This window comes from Lotus japonicus, chromosome 1 (genome assembly GCF_012489685.1).
Source record: "Lotus japonicus ecotype B-129 chromosome 1, LjGifu_v1.2".
Taxonomy (NCBI): Eukaryota; Viridiplantae; Streptophyta; class Magnoliopsida; order Fabales; family Fabaceae; genus Lotus; species Lotus japonicus.
Genome location: NC_080041.1, coordinates 5687297 through 5708737, shown reverse-complemented (window position 1 = coordinate 5708737; position 21441 = coordinate 5687297). Strand labels below are relative to the sequence as shown.

The window sequence follows — 21441 nt, the reverse complement described above, 5'->3', positions numbered from 1 at the left end:
ACTTGAATCAATCGTACGTTCGTAGATAATCATGTGTAAATGTATAAAATTCTTTTTTTTTTTTCTTTACTTTTTTAAATTATAAAATAAGATATGCAAAAAATACTTTTATTATTTTCACTTTAGTTTTTAAAAAGAAAAATAAGATAAAAACAGCAATTTTATAACTATAAAACTATATACTAATAGAAAATAATACTGAATTTTGGATTCTAAGGCAAATCAATTTGGTTCCTAACCTGATGCAATGAACACATGGTCCACCCACATGAAGGCAGTTTCTCCAAATTAGAATGACAAATAAAAGATAAGAATTAATGTAAATGTGGAAATTTAGGTTAATTACTAGTTGTGATAAATTTAGGTTGTGCTCATCTCTTGCACTCTCTTTTCTCCTTTTGTTCAGCTTGAAAACTGTTTTTGAAGTTACAGCTGCATTAACCTTAATGCATGATTACCACAACTATGAAACACAAGGTACCAGATAGGTAGATAGCAAATCATATTATCTAAAGCAGTGTGAATTACAAATAATCTCTGCAAGTTTCTCTTTCTAGTGTGTTAAGTTCCATACCGAAATACTCCGGAATCACTTCTAGTTAGAGGCTATAAGTCTTATTTTCGAAGCAAACTTATCTTAGATTTTGTACTAATCATGAAATTAAATCCTACTTCTACAATATGATCCAAGTAAGTAAATGTATTGATTTTGAAGCCAAGATCAATTATGGATTTGGATGCAAGAATGATAATAAGAGAAAAGAAGATAATCCAAAAATGCTACAAGACACAGGTGATAGGAATTCAATAACTTTTCCACAAGAAAGTTTGACTTATTTGCCCAAGAACAAACTGTGACATAACATAAGACATGAGTTGGGCAGCAACATCATCACCACCGTTCTTTACAACAAACATGGAATCAGCTAATGGAAAATTTTGAAAAAAGATGTCAGTACAATCAAATAGCAGTAATAAGTAAAGGCACTTTTGCTCCTGCCTGCGCATAGAAGTCACAGTCAAATAACCAACCCAACCACATCACACACCTTGATTAAAATCCAAACATATCTTATAAAGAAGGTTTCTTATTTTCCCTTCATTTATGAACATAACAAAGTAAGGGCAGGACAAAAATTTGAGAGAAGCAATTTTTATATAGAAGATTTACTAGGGGAGAAGATTGAATAATAACAAGTGTACTTTGTTACAATTTAAAGTATGTTCAAGTGTACTTGTCCTGGTAATATTGTTAGTTAATTGTTAATTTGTGAAGATGGGTTACTAAGTGAGTAACAAATTTCAGGACTTTTTTGTTTTTTTCTGAAATGAATTAAAAGAGAAAAGGAAAAGATAAAGAGAAGAAGAAGAAGAAGAAGAAGAAGAAGAAGAAGAATAAGTCCTATACACCAGTTAAAAGAGAAGAATAGAAAAGAGAAAGGTGACATGTATACATCAGCACCATCATTACAATCATCACTTACAAGCCCACAAACCAAACCTATATTCCAAACAATTCTTCCTTTACTTTGTTTTCAACCTTCTTCCACACATTTCTCTCCTTTATGCTCCTTCTCTTCCTTGCACTCTCTTCTACACCCCATGTTTACTTTCTCAAATCATTCATACCCTTTTCCACACAGTCTTCCTTCCACTACCACTATATAGACTTTCAGTTGAATGATTAGCCCACAAAATTAACACCTTCCTTTTTCTTCTCTAGATTACTCACCATCTCCAGTTTATCATATCTTCCTTTCTTTTTCTTTGGTTCAAATTTCAATGGAAGAGCTCCTATAACTGAGGAACCACATTGAACAAAGAGTAAAAGTGGAGGAGGAGAAGGAGGAAGTGCCAAAGAAGAAGTACAACAATGAGATTAAAGATGGAAAGGAGTGTAAATTACTGTAAAATATTTCTCTTACTGAGTCAAATCCTCTGTTCAGGTAATTTTGTTCCTTCCCTTTACTGTTGTCTAGCTCCTTCAGTTGCTTCTGGCTTAAGAATTTGTTTCATAATGCTTGCTTATCATCTTTGAATCCCCTGTTTTCTTCTGTTTTCAATTGCTTCTCTTTGTATTCTTTATCTTTTGCATACATTCTTTGCTTTTTCTCTTTAACATTCTTTTGGATTCATTGAATATGTTTGAATTCTGAAACCACAAAACAGCTTTTCCTTCTCTGAAGCTTGGCATTTGCCTTATCCTCCTGGTTTTTTAATTCAATTAGTGTGGATATACATGTGTTGGACAAATTGGGAGCAATTCACTTTTTTCAATTTGATATGTTCATAATGGTTCTTTGTGTATAGTTCACTAATTGTGCACCTTTTCTGTCCATTTTTTTTAATGGAAAATAATTGTCCTTGCTCAAAATGTTGTCTTTTCTATTGTTTGGTCATAGTCTACTAGCCCTGCTTGGTTGTTTAACCAGTTCCTTCAGGAAATTATAGAGCCATAACATATGTAGAAATTAGAACTAGTCCTTTTCTTGCTCATCTTTCTAGGGTTTCACATTGAGAAGTTGCATCCAACCTTTCTCCAGTCCCACCGTTTCTTGAAAAGATACAAGGGCCCAAATGCTTTGACTCATTTATGGGGTCTCAGCACATAGGATACCCTGCCTATCTCTAGTTGTCCATCTAGCTAGATGACTACAGCAAAGCTATTAGCAATTTTTTATTTCTAATGCATCAATCCTTACTGAAGACAATCCTATTTGACCGGAAACGTTCACATTCTGGTATGACTTATTCTTGCGGGAAGTGTTTTTTTTTTCATATACAATTATTGAACCCAAAATTTTGTTTAAGATAAATCAAACATGTACATTTCAATAGCTTTATTTTCATTATCACCTTTTGAAACAATGGAGAGGTCTAAGGGCCTAATTTAATAATTAAGATGAATGAAAATTTCTCCAAATTTTCTAATGAATAGCAAACAGTCTTGGGTTTCATGCCACATTGAATTTTATAGGCACAATTTGAATACAGCTATCCATTTTTTTATGCCACTAGAAAAGGAGAGGTTTGAATTTGATACCAAATCCACAGTTGATATCTCTCTTCACATGCTCTAGACAGAGAACTGAACAAAAGTGATTCAATTTTGTCATTTCAAATACAGGTTCAAGTAGGACAGAACATCAACATGTTAATGTAAAAGGACATAAAGTGAAACAAGATTTCACTAACCCAATTTCTACTATCCAAAAGGATATTACCACTCCCATCACCACCATTCCCACCATTTCAACACCTCCATTTCTGAATCCTAATTCCAACCCAGACACATTCTCTCCAGCCTCCACTGTCCCAATTACCACTCCAACCACAATGAATTCACCAGTTTCCTCCTCAGGTTCAAGCTGGTGCATTGCAAGCCCCAGTGCCTCACAGACTAATTTACAAGTTGCATTGGACTATGCTTGTGGCTATGGAAGTGCTGATTGTACAGCAATTCAACCTGGTGGAAGCTGTTACAGCCCAATTACTATCAGAGACCATGCTTCTTATGCCTTCAATAGGTATTATCAGAAGAACCCTATTCCAAATAGCTGCAATTTTGGTGGAGCAGCTGTCATCACTAGCACTAACCCAAGTAAGGCTTGTTATTGAAATTCTCATAGTCATTTTATAAGTAATGTTGCATGCATTTTTAAAGCAAATGCAAATGTACATGTTGTTAGTTGACTGAGCACATATTTGGATAAACCATGAAAAATCACAATAAGTCAAAATCACAATTAATAAAAGCAATTTTCCTTAATTTTTGTGGTTGTCCATTGTGATTTTAGTTTTATTGTAGTTTTCAACCGTGTATCCAAACATGCGCCGACAATAATAAAAATTTTGAGTTGAAATTCTGCAGATAACACATTACAAAGAAATTACTACTTACCAAATTGACACACATGTGCTTGCTACTTGGTAGTCAGACACATATCCATGTGAAAGATTATTGAGTTCCAATTTGAACAGAGTAGATGAAAAAGAAACTTTTGTCGCATCATTGAATAGATTTTGTGGATTGGGGAAATAGGTAGCTATAAAAGTGTTTCCTGAGTAATGCAAAAAGTCAAACTTTTACCCTTTTTCTACTTTGTTGGAAGCCGCATCTCAAAAGCCTCTTTATCTTATTGTCACACATGTCTGGAAGTATTGCTGTTCATCACACTTTTTTCCATAAATCGTGCACCTAGATTAACTAATAAGAATATATTTAAATAAGGTCTCTTTAATTCAAAATGCAGTAATATCAATGCTCAATAAATTTATGAATTGGTTATTTTTGTGACAGTTTATGAATTGACTAGGCGAGATTATTTAAGAAAATTATTTTTCAAAATTTATCATAAAAAATAAATTGATGAGATGGTTTCTAAAATAAACTAATTAAAATATATAATTAATAATTTCTTTTAATTCTACTTTTTTTATAAGCTAAATATGTATTGAAAATGAATTACATGGGGTACTTCAACCTAATAGAAAGAGATAAAATAAGTATTCATGATGTTCATAAAGTACTTATTAGTTAGCTCATATTTGAATACACTTCAGCACTAGTGCAAACAAACATTGAGAAAAAATTGAACTGAACTCTTATATATGAATTAGGAAGGGGTGGCAATGCTGGCCTATTCGCCTTAACTCGCATCGCTCCATTCAACATGTCTAAAGCATATTGAGTTGAGTTGGTTCGTCCAGAAAATATGAATTAGAAATGTCAATTCGTTTTGTTTAGTGGTGGGTTGTCTCATGAGTAAAAATAAGAACAATATAATTTTATAATAATAATAGTAATAAACTAATAATAATAATAATAAATAATAATAATAATAATGTGATGTTAAAACATTAAAGAATCATTTTACTGGCTGGTTGACAAGTCGGCCAGCAAATTGGCCCAATAACCTTTGTCCTAAACACTTAATTATTTTTCAAAAAAAAATACCGTAGGGTTCGGTCCCAAGTTGGCTGGTTGATCCACTAGGTTGACAGGTTAAGCAAAGAGAGTTATGTGGGTTTGAGAGATGAATTGTCTATCAAACCTTGCTCAGTTTAGTGGCTTGGCTCGGCGAGTTGAACTCATCTTGCCACCTCTAGATTTAGGATGCAAGTGAGTTCACCTCGCACCCAACTAATATTTTACTTACTGATATATGTGTCTAATTAATTTGTTAATGTTGGTAATATTTTATGCTCTAATATCATCACTAATTTATTTTTTCCAAAACACATACATTTGGAATTAGGTGTATATCTTAGTTTTAACTTTTAACCTCTATTTTTATGTTATGGTTGTTGAGAAATGAGAACCTTTGATGATGAATGAATTTATTTGTTTTGCAGGTACTGGGACATGTCAATACACATCCACTAGGTAACCTTCCATTCTACCTATTCATATCTGTTATCTCTTATGTTTTCTTGCCACACAATGAGAACAGAACACTCATCTTAATTTGTTGCATTTGCAGTACTAGTTCATCAGTTTTAAACACGACAAACTCAAGTGGTGCCAACGTTTTTGGGTCAGTGCCAGTTCCCACGAACCCCTCTCCCTCTGCAGCTCCTGACACATTAAATAGCTTTACAGATATTGTTTGGGTCATTCTATTTCTATGGGTGATATCAATTCTGGAGAACAATTCAGTGTCTCTAAAATAAAATGGATTGTTATAGACTTATAGTTAGATGTCGCAGCTCTTGCCAAAAAAATATATATTTGCACTTTTTTTGGGAGACTGAAAAAGCATATAGCAAGTAACTACAAGACATGGAACATCTTCTAGAAAGAAAAAAAAAATTCTTAGATGATGGACATTTGAGTTATTTGCGCTTAGATAAAATTAAAATGTTTGGGTATATTTTTACATAAGGACTTCTTGAGATTAAAAATTAAAAATTAAAGAACTAAAGTTACAAAAGGGGAGAATGGAACAACAGAAAAAAGTTAACATATAGGAGATTCAACCAACGAATCGCATATGCCTTAAGAATGAAAATTGAAAAGGTAGAGGAGACCTGTTGCTTACAGATTGGAAGAATAAACATAATTAATTTAATTCTATTTTCAAAAATTCCATTGATGTTTTCATAAATTAATGTATAGTGACAGTTGAAATAAATGCATATTCAAGAATAAAACTTACAAATAGGATGCACATAAGTGTAGAAAAAAAACCTATGTGCGCCATGATAATAGATCAGAATCTCAGAGTCATACTGACAGTTGAAATAGATGCATATTCAAGAATTATAAGCAGGATGCACATAAGTGTAGGAGAAAAACTTGTGTGCGCCATGATAATAGATCAGAATCAGAGTCACAGTTGACATAGATGCATATTCAAGAATTATAAGCAGGATGCACAGAAGTGTAGGAGAAAAACCTGTGTGCGTCATGGTAATCTATCAGAGTCATATAAGATGTATGGTGGTGAGTGATGCCATTGCTGAACATGTCATGTGCAAACTAGTGCTCATTTCATCAGACTCCATACTTTTGCTGCAGACCATATTTATTCCATCTACAGTTAGCAATCAACTGTGCAGACCTGCAAACCTGCAGAGTGCAGTTACAGTTTTAAGTAGAATGATTTTTTTATTTAAAAAATCTTATATAATTAAAGAGGTTGTTAGCTACATATTTGATTTGGTTGTTATCTACTTTAAATATAGTTTGTTAACCATTGCTAACCCTCTTATCTTTATTTTAAATTTAATTAGTTGGTTAGAGATAAGTTTCTTATCACTTAACTCTTTCAAGTTAAGTTTGTTGTACTTTTTCCTATAAATTATATCCTTAGCCCTATATATTATCAGCATATGAAGAAATACAAAGTCTATCCTTGAGTTAAAAAAAAAATCTTTCGTCCTTTTATCTCATTATTATTTACTTTTTAAAATTTAATAATAATAAACAAATAAAAATACATTTTATACAACTGCTTTTTGGTCTTCATAAATGTTCGGGATAATTATATATTTACACTAGACATAGAAAAAAATTCAAGCCTATCACTCATTACTATATACTCTTACTCTTAGCAATTAAAGATAAATAATTTTTTTAGCATGATATCCTCACAGTCAGCTGTTATGAAATTAATTTCTTATAATTCAAAGATTATATATTAAGTAGATAGACATTTCACAACAAATTCTTCTTCATACTCACTGTCTTAAGATCGAATCCTAATTTGAATGTCTAAAAAGTTAAACTCTTTTACCTGTTGTGCTAGATTGGAAAGACAAATAATAATTATTTGCTCGACTAACCAGCTACTAGTAGAAAACTTAGAGCATTTCCAATGCAAGGTTCTTAGTTCTTATTTTAGAGTTAAGAACTAAGAACTAAGAACTTTACCATTGGAGGTGCTGGCATGGACTCCTTAGTTCTTAAAAATAAGAACTCAGTTCTTATATAAGATGTTTTGCTTTTTGAGTTTTTAGCTTAAAATATTAATTATTTCTCTCTCATCCAAATTACTTTATTACTTTATAAGTTTTGTTTTATTACTTTATGGAAAAAAAAGTATAAATAATGTGGTTGGTGAGACCAAATGAATAGTAGTAAGAACTAAGAACTAAGAACTCATGGTTGGAGCAAAATTACTTGAGAGTTGCTTAAACACATGTGGCAATACGGGCTCACATGAATAGTGCTAAGAACTAAGAAATAAAAACTAACATTAGAGATGCTCTTATATTAAAAGGATGTGTTCCAGTAAGGGTTGGCAGGAGCCGACCCTAAGGACGTAGGGAAATTCACGCGAACCTGACCTGAAGCTTCTAGCCCACTACCTCAGTGGACTAGAGCTGGGGGGCTACTGTTCTGGGACGACCAGGGAAGGGTGTCACCCGAGTGAGACGACCAGGTAAGGGTGTTACCCGAGTAGGGCCCGAGTGGGACGACCAGGGAAGGGAGTCACCCGAGTGGACTCGACCACGAGCGGGACGGCGCTCACCCCTAGCCCGAGGACATGGACCCCACCACCTAGGGGTTGACCTAGGCCAACCACCCTACGGAACTAGGGTGGTTGGATGGTGGGCCCCTAGGTAATCTAAACCATTGGATCACTGCAAACCGCAGAGGGAACAGGAGGATCCAACGGCCCTTAACCAACCAGTACGGGCCATGCATGACGTTGCATGGCTCCAACCCTAATACTCCAACATGTATATAAGGGGGGCAACTCACTCATTCTAAGGTACGTTATTCTCTCCAATTTTTGCTACACCTTTACTCGATTCCCCTACTTACTTTGGCATTGGAGTCCCTTGCAGGAGCCCCTCCCGGGTCCGTTCAACAGTCCAGCACACCGGTTTCACTTCTTCTCTTGGCAGCCCCACTCTCGTGATCCTCCCGATCAGGACGCACATATATGTTCCTTTTAAATGCTTTTTTTATTTTAGAAAAAGCTACTACTCGTAAGTAGGAGTAGTAAGTAAATACGGTAGTAAGTAAATACGGTAGTAAGTAAATACTTAATGCATGGATTAAAATTGGTAAAAGCTCATCCATTACTATCAACATGTGCCAAACACAGAACTTCAAATTAATTAATGCCCCGATGTAAACACATGGTATTAATTAAGAAGAGGAAATTAATTAACACTTAATTTGTTGGAGCATTATCCACGCAGTCCCCATATTTACTTTTTTAATACTAAGATATCTTATCCAAGACGCGATCAAAATTAACAAAGAAAAAATTGTACATAAAGATAACTTTTATTGATTTCAAAAAAAAACTTTTATTCAATTAAATATATAATTGTCCCCAAAGGTTAGCTCAAGTGGTAAGAGCTAGGAGACATAAAAGAGATTGGGAGGGTGAAGGGTCCCGGATTCGAATCCTGAGGATGACTAATTTACTAATATTACTAACAACTACCATTTGTCTATCAAAAATAAAAATAAAAAATAAAATAAAATATATAATTAGATTTGGATAAGTTGTTGCCCTAAAAGAAAAACAGGTTTATCAGATAAAACGAGTTTAGATAAGCTGTAAATCGTCAAAATTACAATCAAACTTGGTTTTGGTCCCTACTATTATGATCCTTATATTTTCATAGAATTTTGGTTATTTCATGGTTAGATTTTTTTATAGGCAAATGTGTTGTTAGTAATGTTAGTAAATTAGTTCTTCCTCAAAGTTCAAATTCGGAACTCTTCACCCCTCATCCTTCTCCATGTAAACCTAACTTTTATCACTTGAGCTAACCTTCGGGGATTCAATGTTAACTAGATATGACAACATTTCATAGAGTGATGTATTTCTAATCAAAGCTAGTCATGTCATCTGATTTGGAAGTAAAACACGTCATATAGAGCTACTTAGGGCACATGACAATGGCAACTTAACTAGCTTTCATATTAGAGGTGAGAGTGTGAGTTTGATCTGCTGAGACAACCCACTTAACCTGCAAGTCAGGCGTGCGAGATAAACAATCAGCTCATAAACTCGTCAACTCAACGGGCCAACCTACCAATTCGGCTAGCAAACATGCAGGCCAACTTACCTTGTTTAATATTTTTTACTTGCGAGTCAATTAGTCAACTCACCAACTTGCTAGTAATTAGCGAGCAAATTGAAAATTCTAACTCAATTTTTAGTGGGCCAACTTGACTCAACCCACTTTAAGCTTGTTGAAAGCGGGGCTTGGCGAGTACAGATAAGGTGGCCCACATTGACACCCTAACTTCTGATAACCACATCACCGGTTAATAATAAGATACTACAAAATAGAGGGTGCAACTAAAATTATATGTAAAAGTAGCAACCAAAAAGCCTTAAAATTTTACTGGTATGGACCAAAACCTAATCTGAGTGTAAAATAAGGATTAAAAACTTAATTAATCATATATGCTATCAGCTATGTATGACTTGTCATACATTCCACCATTAATTAGCTGAACCTAAAGCTACCTTAACTGTGAACTTCTTTAATGGTATAAAAGCCTAAAATCATCATCATAGTTCTCGGGAATATATACATGTGTCAATGAACTTTATTAAGTTAGTTGGAATAAATGAGTTTAATTTGAAGTTAAAACAAAGTAGGAAGGTGGCGAATGTTCATTATAGCCATCCATCCTATAATTTGTAAAATTTGCTATGTCTTCACCTTGTAGCCTGATTATGATATTTACTTAAATAGTGTTGACATTCATATATAGAAGATTTCATTTATATTCAAACATATACACTCTTTTTGCTTCTTTTTGTCCCTCATTTTCCCCTATCATCCATGCCTTTTTCTCATTTCATATGAGTAATATGTTTAGTTCCACAATAAATTCTCCATAAACATTTATAATTAGAAGCTACACATTCTAGTTTATAAGTAAACGTGTCTTAAATTTTGTGAATTGTGAAAACAAACATTGGATTTGAATTTGGTGTACAGTGTAAAAACATGATGAAGTTAGGTGGTGTGTGAAGTTATAGTGGCCATGTCAATTCACCTGAAATATACTAGAATTACGTTATAAGATGACCACAACTTGGATTTGAATTTGGTGTACAGTGTACACGTTACTAATTCAAACCATTAAATTTTGATTAATAACTTATATATAGCATTTATTTATATTTAAATTATTGATCAAATGTTTACCGTCCGATTTCAATTCTATAGTTCATGTTGTTTGGCTGAAATAACTACATCAAAAGAGTGACTGCAATGAATCCGCATCCAATAATATAACGAAATATGCATTTTCATTTATTCATGTAAAAAATATAAAATGGGAAATGAGAGGCCATTGATTGATGAGTCTTCTTAATGTTTCCATGCAAACTTTATGTGCATTGAACAGCCATATCAAATGATTCAGGGTTCACCAAACTACTAAACGAAGATCACATGAATGGGAGTACTAGTCGTCCCACAGAAACAGAACAGGAAAAAAGAATTGCATACGGTTTTCCAAGATTCAGTACCAAAGGCATGGCATTAAATTTTGAACACTTTATCAACTATATGCTGTCATAGATATATACATTTTTTAAGTGACAAATGACTAAGTTCTTACAAATAAAAATAAATCTCATATGTATTGTGTGTGATACAACAAATGCCATGAGATCTGTGAGTAGCTACTTCACATATAGCACCTTAATTAGTATGCAGTTAGAAGTTAAAAGTTAAAACCAAGCCCATTAACTTTAAGTATGATTAATTATAGCCTTGGGAATGTGTAGAAAACAGAACAAAAAGTCAAAATTGTTAGCAGAAATTAGCTACAAATTCAGAACAAAAAGTCAATTTGACTAACCAGGATTAGTACAAAAAGGGCTTTTGATGAAGAGTCAAATTGTTCTGATGATGTGGGTGATCTAACTTTCTATTGGACCATATGGACACAGAAAATGGCAAAGAGAAAATTGGAAGGATTGGGATAGAAACTAGGCTTTCAAAAGAGATACACAGATTCCAATGTCATTTAAATTTGGTATAGTACAGTGTCTGTGTGTGCATTTGGGTCCATATTTTTCAAATATACTATAGTCCTATAAAACTCTCAAAGAAGGTCACCAACATTTTAACCTACCTACTGTATTTATGTCAATTAGACAAGCCAATGTTATCTGGCAAGTGGCAACAGCAACATGTAGGAAGCACTTCCATGAAAAAAAAAATGAAAGGGTGAATGTCTAAGAAAATATAAAAAGTTAAAGGTGAAGTTAATGCCTAACTAAATTCTACATTAACTTTTAATGAGTCTATAAATATTCTGGGCTCACACTTCCTCATCACTCCAGATAGGCACACACATTAGCCTTCTTTTACTTGTTCCAGTATTTTCTTCTTCCTCATATCTCCTTCTCAAACACAATCAACCAAAAAAGAATTTTGAGAGAGCAAGATGTTCCCAATTGTGCTTCTCAAGCTTGTGGAATGGATTTTGTACCAGCTTCTTGCTAACTCTTGTTATAGAGCTGCAAGAAAAGTGAAAAGTTTTGGTTTTCATTTGGGACATCTTTCACCTAAAACACCACACCAACCTTCCTCTTTCCCTAGTATTACCAAATGTGACTTGGAGAGTAGAGGATCACAATCACAAACACTTGTTTGTGACATTCATAGAGTTATACTGAGGTCCCACTCCTTTTTTCCTTACTTCATGCTTGTTGCCTTTGAAGGTGGCAGCATTTTTAGAGCATTTGTTCTGCTTCTGTCTTGTCCTGTACTTTGGATTTTAGACCATGAGTTGAAGCTTAAGGTCATGACTTTCATAACATTCTCTGGTTTAAGAGTGAAGAACATGGATAACATTTCAAGGGCAGTTTTACCCAAGTTTTACTTGGAGAATCTCAACCTCCATGCATATGAGGTTCTGGCTTCAGCAGGGTCTAAAGTTGTGTTCACAAGTGTGCCTAGAGTGATGGTGGAAGGGTTTCTCAAGGAGTATTTGAGTGTCGGCGCTGTTATCGGCACTGAGTTGCATGCTGTTGGTGGCTACTTCACTGGTTTGCTTGCCGGCTCAGGCTTACTTGTGAAGCATAGAGCTCTCAAGGAATATTTTGGAGATAGAAAGCCTGATATTGGAATAGGAAGCTCAAGTGTTCATGATCATCATCTTCTCATTTCCCTTTGCAAGGTAAGTCTCAAGTTAATGATCTTGAATTTAGTAACCTTTCACATTGAAAAAATTGAGTTTAAAAAAGGCAAACATGATGTTATAAAGCTCCCGCTATGCGTGAGGTCTAGAAAGGTGCCGGGCCCACTTCGTGGATCTGATGTATGCATGCTCGAACCTGTAACCGCAAAGTAACACATGGTAGTAACTGTACTTGCGCCGAGACTTGTCTTCTATTTAAAATAATTAGACCACTTAAAGTAAAATAAAAAAAGGTTAAGCAAAAAGCTAATTAAACACAAAACCTGTTATTTTTCAGGTGTGCATTGTTATCTCCTCTTTTGACATGGCGATTTTTTTTGCATTTTAGTAGACATGTTTTGATTTCCATCGATGTATTAATGTCTAATTCCAGCTACTTGAAAATGATACAGGAAGCTTATGTTGTGAACAATGATGACAGCAAGAACAGTGTGATGCCAAGGGACAAATATCCAAAGCCTCTAATATTCCATGATGGAAGGCTTGCATTCTTGCCTACTCCCTCAGCAACACTCTGCATGTTCATGTGGCTTCCCATTGGGATTCTTTTGGCAATTTACAGAATCCTCCTTGGTGTTCTCCTTCCTTATGAAATGGCATTGATGTTAGGTGTTTGGAGTGGCATAGATATTCAAGTCAAAGGCTCTATGATCCCTGAAAGATCAGAACCTAACAAAGGGGTTCTCTATGTTTGCACACACAGGACTCTCTTGGATCCTGTTTTCCTCAGCACATGTTTGGCAAAGCCTTTGACTGCAGTCACATACAGCTTGAGCAAAGTTTCTGAGTTCATAAGTCCAATTAGAACAGTGAGATTGACAAGGGATAGAAAACAAGATGGTGAAACCATGCAGAGGCTTCTAAAAGAAGGGGATTTGGTGGTGTGTCCTGAAGGAACAACTTGTAGGGAGCCATATTTGTTAAGATTCAGCTCATTGTTTGCTGAATTAGCTGATGAGATTGTCCCTGTGGCTATGAATGCTCATGTTAACATGTTCTATGGGACCACAGCAAGTGGTTTGAAGTGTTTGGACCCAATTTTCTTCTTCATGAATCCAAGGCCTAGTTATCATGTTGAGATTCTTGGAAAGCTGCCTAAGGAACTCACATGTGCTGGAGGAAAGTCAAGCTTTGATGTGGCAAATTATATACAGAAAAAACTGGGTGATGCTTTGGGATTTGAGTGCACCACACTCACTAGGAGGGATAAGTACATGATGCTAGCAGGGAATGATGGGAGTGTTGTTCAACAAGAGAAGTGGAAAAAGTGCTTGTGAATCTTGATGATGTTACTCTTTATATCTTGTTTTGTACACTTGTGTTTTGGTTTCACTTTTTGTGGTTTTGTTTGTTATTGTTGGATGACATTTATGATTGTGATTTTAAGGTAGTGTCAAGCATATTTAGGTACACTTGAGACTCTTAAATGAAAGCTCAGCCTTTGTTGATCGAGAAATGTACCAATTCCCTATTCCACACAAAAAAAGGTGAACATAGGATATAGTTTACCTGAATTCTAGCTATACATACACATCTAGAATGAAATATTTTTTCCCGTTTCAAGACAAGTATTTCCATTTCTTCGTCTAGCCAACATACACATCTAGAAGTATGTTCGAGCTGAAAACATTCACACTGTGATGAAGCTAGCTCTTTCAACAACAATTTTTTCTATATTAGAACCTGAGATATGGTGAAGAGAAATTAAACATGTCTTACTTGAATCAATCATATATTGATCTATATAGTGAAAATTGAGATAAACCGACCGAATTTTAGTAGGAACGCGTCTTGAAAACTTTATAAGATCAATATGTTAAAAGGTAATGAAGGCATGAGATGTTGATAGGTAGGTGGGTACATTAATTTTATGTGTTCAGAGAATTAATGAGTTCATGTGCAAGATTTATGTAAATAATCTTGAAGCTGCAATTTCAAATGTTTATGTAGTCATTGATGTATAATAGCATATAATTTTGTAAACAGTTTAGTTTTATATAAGAGAAAAGGTTACACTTTTTTTTTGTTTTGGACACTCTTTAACACACACTATGTAATTGATTTGATTTTTTGTAAATCGACAAACTTTTTTAATAAATGAGAAATGTGAAATTGTTTCAAAAAAAAAAGAGAAATGTGAAATGTGTTAACTTCAACTGATCACATAAAGATAGTTGATTTAAAAAAGTGTTAAAGCAACAAGGTGTTTATTTGGTGATATAAAAGTAATGTCATAACATTGAATCTTAAAAAAATCATTTGTTGGAATAGACACCTAAATATTAGTCTAGCACGTAACACTTGTTAAAAGAATGTGTTAGTAACACTTCTTTTATCCACCCATTAAAAGTAGCTTTAACCTTTAATTACAAAGTCGACATTGTTCACATGCTCAAACAAATAAATCAATAGTCATAGTCAAGGTATTTTTACTATACTTTTTAAATGTATTGAAATTTGATTTTTATATTAGAAATATCTGAAATTGTCAAGAATCAAATTGTAGCGAACTATAGAGACTGTGCAGTATCATATTTGACTTACTAGGGCCTGATATGTTCATGGTATTTTTGAATTACTTGGGCCTGTTCCAACAACTGCACCCTCTTATTTGTCCAGACACGAGATTTTTTTTTTTTTTTTTCCTGTACCAAAAAAAAAAGACACGAGATTTTTTTCCATAATTGATTATTTGTCCAGACACGAGATTATTTATTCAGGATCAAAGATGACATGTTCATGGTATTTTTGACTTACTAGGGCCTGTTCCAACAACTGCACCCTATTATTTGTCCAGACACGAGCTTTTTTTTCCATATTTATTTCTACATTTTGAAATTCGAGACAACTTAAATGATTATTTTATCAACTATACTTTTATGCTTACCCACTAATTCTCAATTAAAATAAATCACTTTGCTATTGAGTTCATGTGCACGATTTGTGTAAATAATCTTGAAAGTGCAATTTGAAATGCCTGTGCAGTCATTGATGTACTTTAGCATATAATTTTGTAAGAGGATTTTTGTTGAAGGCTTGTGAGAAGTTTAGTTTTATACAATAATGCAGACTTAATAAAATGGAAGGATCAAAGATATATTAATTTGGTATTAATAGAAAATATGAAATTGTTAATTTTTCAACAAATGAGATAAACTTCTCTCAAAGTAAGCATGCAAACTTGCGAATTACATTAACAAAAGTTGTGAACAACCCTTTTTGAATATCTGATTTCATATGTACACTCAATAACAAAATTTAGTTCTGATCAAACCAACTATTGCCTTAATCAGTCGTGGGTGAAAGTCACGGTTTACAAGTTTTACTCAAATGTGGTTCTATAACACAAACTTCAGTCACAATCGACTTATCTGATGAAGCTTGCCAGTTATACAACAATAAATCTTGGCAATGAATACACTCAAGAAGCATTCTACAGATCCACGAGCTAATCATCATCGTTAGACAATTTTTGCTTCTTCCATTTGTAAGCAGCTTCCAAGATCTTGAGATTGGTTGTCTGAGTTTCCTCAGGGAATAAATAGTCGATGAATTCTTCAATTCTGCAAAATCAAATTAACAAAAATAAAGTAGGAAAATAGGCTAACAAAATTAGAATAGCTAAAAATATATTGATAGTTACAAAATTAACAGGGAAAAAGCAGACAGCTGATGGCTTCTCAACATGCACAATGCCAAAAGCATAAGTGCATGTTTGGAAGTCATTCTAAAATTGATTCTAAAGTCAGAACCAATTATGGAGAGGCGCTTATGTCAGTAGTTTTTCGTCTGAGAAAAAAATAAGCTGATCCAAACTAAAAGTGGACTAACTCTAACATAATAGCATTGACCATGGTGCATAAGTAGCCATATCAACTTTACGTTTGCGAACTGTTCAGATAAACAATGAATTAGTCACATACCTAGTAGAACCATCTTCAGTGGGAACATGCCTTCTCTTCTTCAGCTTCTTGGGCAGCTTAGACTGGACTAAGCTAACATCACCCAGCTCACCAGATGAAGCCTCCATGTTAAGCCATTTTTCCAATAGCATTGCCCTTTCTTCTTTCAAATCCGGAACCGACGATCTGAAGTAGTTAAGAGCTTCTTCAAACACCCCTGGTGCAGGCACAAAATGAAATATAAAGGAAATCAGAAATTTATTACACTTCAGTTCAAATTGAAGGAATTCCAAATAAATTAACAGCATATGAGCATAGCACTGGGATCACATACTTCTAGCACGCTGAATGCATTGCTTCTTTTGTTCTTCTTCTGGTAAGTCTAAACCCTCATCGACAGCTGTTGCCTCAAATTCTGCATAGCTTATCCAGACCTTCAAGTGCTTTGTTCGATCAAGAAGCCTTACATAAAGTGCTCTTGCTCTCTCAAATTCACCCTCAGCAGTCTCAAAGTCAATGTATGCCTATATTGTATGTAAATATTTATGGTTAGGTTATCTAAGACAATGTATTCATTACAAGACCACAATAAGGGAGAAAGAAAATAACATAAAAGAAAACATAGTGATGATTTCTTAAAGACAGAGGCCGACACACGGGGGCATAATTAACTATATATTAGATGTCTTCATAGGGCACACTGGACCATTAAACAGAAGCGATTAAAAATCGCATTCTCATAAAGCAATGCTAAAAGCATACTTCATTTTAATTTAAAAAGCATAACAAATTAATAATGGCCCAGTCTTCAAAACTTGTTACACCTATTTTATATATAGCGAAAGATGGTTTTCATTATGTTCTGAGATCAAATCCTAATTGAGACTGAAGGTTATGGATAGAACTTAAAGTACAAGATGCTATTTACTGAGTGAACACTTAGAATCAAAAAGCTATAGAATAAAAAAGCTACAGTATAAAAAAGCTACCCAACCTAATTCTGTAATTAAGTTCATGAGCTGCATGAAAAATGAATCGCACAGTACATGCAACTAAGTCAAGGCATTGATTTTTGCAAGAAATAAATAATGTGTACCTTCCACAACAGCTCAGGCATGTCCAATGCTGGCTGGGCAATTGCAAGCTCAAATATTGATCTAGCTCGATCAGTCTCAGACAAAGATCTCTCCAATTCTGCATACTTGCTCCAAGCATAGCAATTTTCAGGCGCCCACTCCAAATATTTTTCATACAATTTTCTGCATCGATCAATGTTACCAAGCTGCAGTTCTATCTCTATATACTTCTTAAAAATCTGTTATAAAAGATAAAACTTAGTGAGAAAGTTAACCACATTGCAATTAATAAAAGCTAAAATATTTTCAACCACGCATATATTACCTTATCTTTAGGAGCCTTTCCAATAGCATTTCCTAATATTAGACGAGCACCCTTGAGATTCAGCTGACGTATTTCAAATTGGGCTGCTAGAAGCCACATCTTAGCAAATGAGAATTTTTTGTGAGGTATCAAGTTAAGACACTCCCTGAAGAAATGGAAGCCACAAAGAGCAGAGTTAGACTTAATACTCAATTGAATAGGATAAATGCTTATAAAAAAAAAAGATAAATTCACTCGTGTTAATACTTAATACTGATATGGTAAGGGATGATGACAGAAAATGTAAAAAACAGGTAGTAAAGGATAAACTGAATGTGGTTGCAGAATTCAGAGGAAAGAAATTACAGATAAACAAAGGACTATTCTGCTCTATAAAGAATTAACCCCCCCCCCCCCCCCCCCTCCCTCCTCTAAAATTTTGAATTCTACTTTTTGCCTATTAATTAGTAACTAGTATAAAAGTTTCCAACTCCACTGCACCTTTACTAACCCGTTTACATTTTGATATCATCAGTGTCCAGCAGATAAATTTGTTGCACATAAGCTAAAAGGAATCTGCAGCCTACTCAACTACATATCCCCATTCAAGTATCAGTTCTCTTAACACTTCACCAGATTCTTAATTGCCAAAATTTAAGCAGTTTGCCAATAAGATTGATAAATACAACATAGATTTATATATGATAGATATTTGTGACATATAGAGCGAGCACAATATGATTATTATCAATTATCAAACTTCAAATTTATAAAAGGCTGCATACTTGTATACTTCTCTTGTTCGCTCCACATCTCCAGCATCAAGCTCTTCATAGAGTGCATAATTAATCCTAAGTAACACGCAAAAAAAAACAAATAATTAATATCAATACAAAATGTAAAACAACAAGATGTGTAAATGATCCAATTCAGTTCAAATCAAACATACCACAAATAGATATATCGCTGCCAATACAGCTTCTCCTCAGCAGGAGGAACATTGGCAATAGCTCTCTCATAAACATCCCTAACTCTTTCCTTATTCCCCACACTCTCCTCCAACCTAATATAATCAAACCAGGAATCATAATTCAAAGGGTTTTTCCTCACTTCATCCTCATACTGAAACCTTCTCTTCCCAACAATAGCATCCTCAATCCCTTCCCTATCCCCATACTGCTTCTCAAACGCGACAAACTTCCTATACAAATCCTCAGCCCTCCCCTTCGGAATATGATCAAGCGCAAACTTATATATACACCTAGCCCTCTCACTCTCCTTACACCTCTCCTCAAACTCCGCAAACGCCACGAATAACTGCTCCGCCTCCTCATCATCCGCGAGCCTCTCCACCGCCCTCTCATAAACCTGCCTCGCCTTCGCAACCTCCCCACCCTTCATCTCAAACTTAGCATACCTAATCCAAGCCCCAACCCTCGGATGACACAACACGAACCGCTCGAAAATCCCCCTCGCGCGATCAATCTCCCCGTATCGAAGCTCAAACTTAATATACGACAACCACCCTTGCTGGTCCGGCATCCACTTCATCCACCTCTCAAAAACCTGCCTCGCCCCAGCCACATTCCCCAGCATCTCCTCCATGTGAATGTACTTATACCAGAGCTGGTCGATTCGCGGCAAAAGCGTAACGGCACGATCCCAAACGTTCCTAGCATGGTTGATGAACTTGTTCTTCATCTCCACTTCTGCATACTTCAACCAGAGCGTATGATTCTTGTAATCGACTTCGAGCGCGCGTTCCCAGACGGAACGCGCGCGTTTGAAGTCGTTTTGGGAGACTTCCCACTGTGCGTACTTGAGCCAGACGCTGGTGTTCCATCGGACACGGCGGATGAGGTCCTCGAACTCCTTACGCTTGCGGAGGCGATACTCGCCGAGCTCGTGGGGGTCGGTGATTTTGAGCTTCGGCGGGCGGATTTCTGCTTCTTGCCGCTCCCTGGCTTCACGGAGGATCTGCTCGGCGGTGATTTGGATCGGAGCGGGGGTTTTGTTCTTGACTCGGGTCGGGCGAGGGAGTTTGACCTCCGTGTCTTTTCGGGTCAGGTAACCCAGATTCGGGTCTCCTTCTCTCGACGAAGACATGGTGATTGATGCGATTTGTGCCCTAATTCTGCAACTGAGTAGTGAGCACAAACAAACTATATCGTTTCTGTAACGGTTGATATGTGTGAGACTTTGTTTTTCGTTCAAACTGGGCTTCTATATAGTTCTATCACTCACTTGCATAGTTTGGTCAAGTTGGGTGTAGTCGTGGCCTCACTCTGAAATGGAATATTCTCAAAAGAGTGTAGCTAGAGAATTGCGTAGATAGTGTCATTTGATAAGTTTGTCATTGTGAGAGTTTAGTTTTTTAAAGATTTTCTAGTGTTTTAAAAATCGACTCGGTGATCGACTTGGCCAAAGTAGTGAGTCAATGAGTCACTGGTCGAACCAGTAAGTCATTCGATGACTTAACTAGGTTTGTATTAAAAGATATAAAATTTATAATATAAATGTTCTAGCCATGAACATTGAGAGAGGGTATAGCCCCTAGAGTAGAGAGATTGCACTTAGAGAGAGAATATAACTGAATTTCTTGTGTTTATTTAGCAAATGAGTCAAGAGTCATTTCCAAATGGTAATCGCTCCCTATTTATAGGGTGGGAGCTGGGCCTAATAAGTTTAACTACCTCTGTTGGACCGGTTGGGCTCGCTGAAGGAGGCCCAATTCTCAGGATGGGCGACCGCCGCTTGGCGAGTAACCCCTGAGCGTAGCCCCCCTAGGGGATCGCCCAATCCAATAAATATTTATGAAAACTTTTGTATGATATACGTTGTTATATCAGATATTTAACAAAATATGCAATCTCTTAGTAAAAAACCAAAGCGGCTTGGTGGAAAGACTTCACCTATTCTCTTTACGGGTCATGTGTTTAACTCCAGCTCCCTTACAAGTTTTTTAAATATCTCTCGATTAAACATCATTTGACCAAATAATTATCTTTGAACGTGATTTCAATTCGGTTTGACTGGGAAATTCGAAGTTTGACGTCACAGAGTTACCGAGTTAACGTCCGAGTTGCCGAGTTGTGACCGAGTTGATGACATCATATCCAGTCCAACTACATAACCGATCCAACAGGGGGCTCGGACCGGCCAAGGTACCTAATCACGGTCGAACCGGGAGATCCGAGCCGAGTTTTAAAACTATGCTATGAAACATATACAAATTATCTAGTGTTAGATGTACTTGTGGGTTCTTTTTCTAGGCTTATCGCTCCATGAGTATGAGTGTGATGACATCTTCCATTTTTTTTTCCCTCATCAACTTGAACGTTTTTCCTTATTTGTTGAATTCCTCTTCTACCTAAACTAGATCAAAGGCGAATTAGTGAAGATTCATGGATCATGATGTTGGATTCGTATCATTTGTATCAAGAGTCTCTTGTTAGCTTGAAGAATAGGTTTCATCCTCTATGTGTATTGGCTGAAACTATTAATAAAGTTTTTCAT

General features: G+C 35.4%; 3 protein-coding genes across 3 annotated transcripts; 2 read left to right on the top strand and 1 right to left on the bottom strand.

Moving 5' to 3' along the window:
- Positions 1-1412: 1412 nt before the first annotated feature.
- On the top strand, positions 1413-5827 carry LOC130733220 (glucan endo-1,3-beta-glucosidase 12-like). The gene is made up of 4 exons (XM_057585341.1): positions 1413-1946; positions 3128-3601; positions 5356-5386; positions 5484-5827. The coding sequence occupies exons 1-4, from the start codon at positions 1874-1876 to the stop codon at positions 5671-5673; spliced, it is 768 nt and encodes a 255-aa protein (XP_057441324.1). The 5' UTR covers positions 1413-1873; the 3' UTR covers positions 5674-5827.
- A 5969-nt stretch (positions 5828-11796) lies between these two features.
- LOC130731539 (glycerol-3-phosphate acyltransferase 1-like) lies at positions 11797-14187 on the top strand. Its single transcript, XM_057583839.1, has 2 exons — positions 11797-12622; positions 13036-14187. Exons 1-2 carry the CDS (start codon positions 11888-11890, stop codon positions 13918-13920), a joined length of 1620 nt encoding a protein of 539 aa, XP_057439822.1. The 5' UTR covers positions 11797-11887; the 3' UTR covers positions 13921-14187.
- Positions 14188-15811: 1624 nt separating this feature from the next.
- Positions 15812-20224, bottom strand: LOC130733218 (uncharacterized). Its single transcript, XM_057585339.1, has 7 exons — positions 18875-20224; positions 18711-18776; positions 17947-18091; positions 17642-17860; positions 16880-17069; positions 16567-16762; positions 15812-16206 (listed from the first exon to the last, which is right to left on the bottom strand). Exons 1-7 carry the CDS (start codon positions 20029-20031, stop codon positions 16092-16094), a joined length of 2088 nt encoding a protein of 695 aa, XP_057441322.1. The 5' UTR covers positions 20032-20224; the 3' UTR covers positions 15812-16091.
- Between the last annotated feature and the right edge of the window lie 1217 nt (positions 20225-21441).

Bases quoted from the DNA above. Each gene is read 5' to 3' on its own strand.
- LOC130733220 (XM_057585341.1), top strand. From the start codon at position 1,874: ATGAGATTAAAGATGGAAAGGAGTGTAAATTACTGTAAAATATTTCTC. The intron at 1,947-3,127 runs GTAATTTTGTTC...TTTCAAATACAG, and splicing joins GAGTCAAATCCTCTGTTCAG to GTTCAAGTAGGACAGAACAT. The intron at 3,602-5,355 runs GTAAGGCTTGTT...TTTGTTTTGCAG, and splicing joins CATCACTAGCACTAACCCAA to GTACTGGGACATGTCAATAC.
- LOC130731539 (XM_057583839.1), top strand. From the start codon at position 11,888: ATGTTCCCAATTGTGCTTCTCAAGCTTGTGGAATGGATTTTGTACCAG. The intron at 12,623-13,035 runs GTAAGTCTCAAG...AAAATGATACAG, and splicing joins TTCTCATTTCCCTTTGCAAG to GAAGCTTATGTTGTGAACAA.
- LOC130733218 (XM_057585339.1), bottom strand. From the start codon at position 20,031: ATGTCTTCGTCGAGAGAAGGAGACCCGAATCTGGGTTACCTGACCCGA. The intron at 17,861-17,946 runs GTAATATATGCG...CTTTTATAACAG, and splicing joins GAAAGGCTCCTAAAGATAAG to ATTTTTAAGAAGTATATAGA. The intron at 16,763-16,879 runs GTATGTGATCCC...TGCCTGCACCAG, and splicing joins ATGCATTCAGCGTGCTAGAA to GGGTGTTTGAAGAAGCTCTT.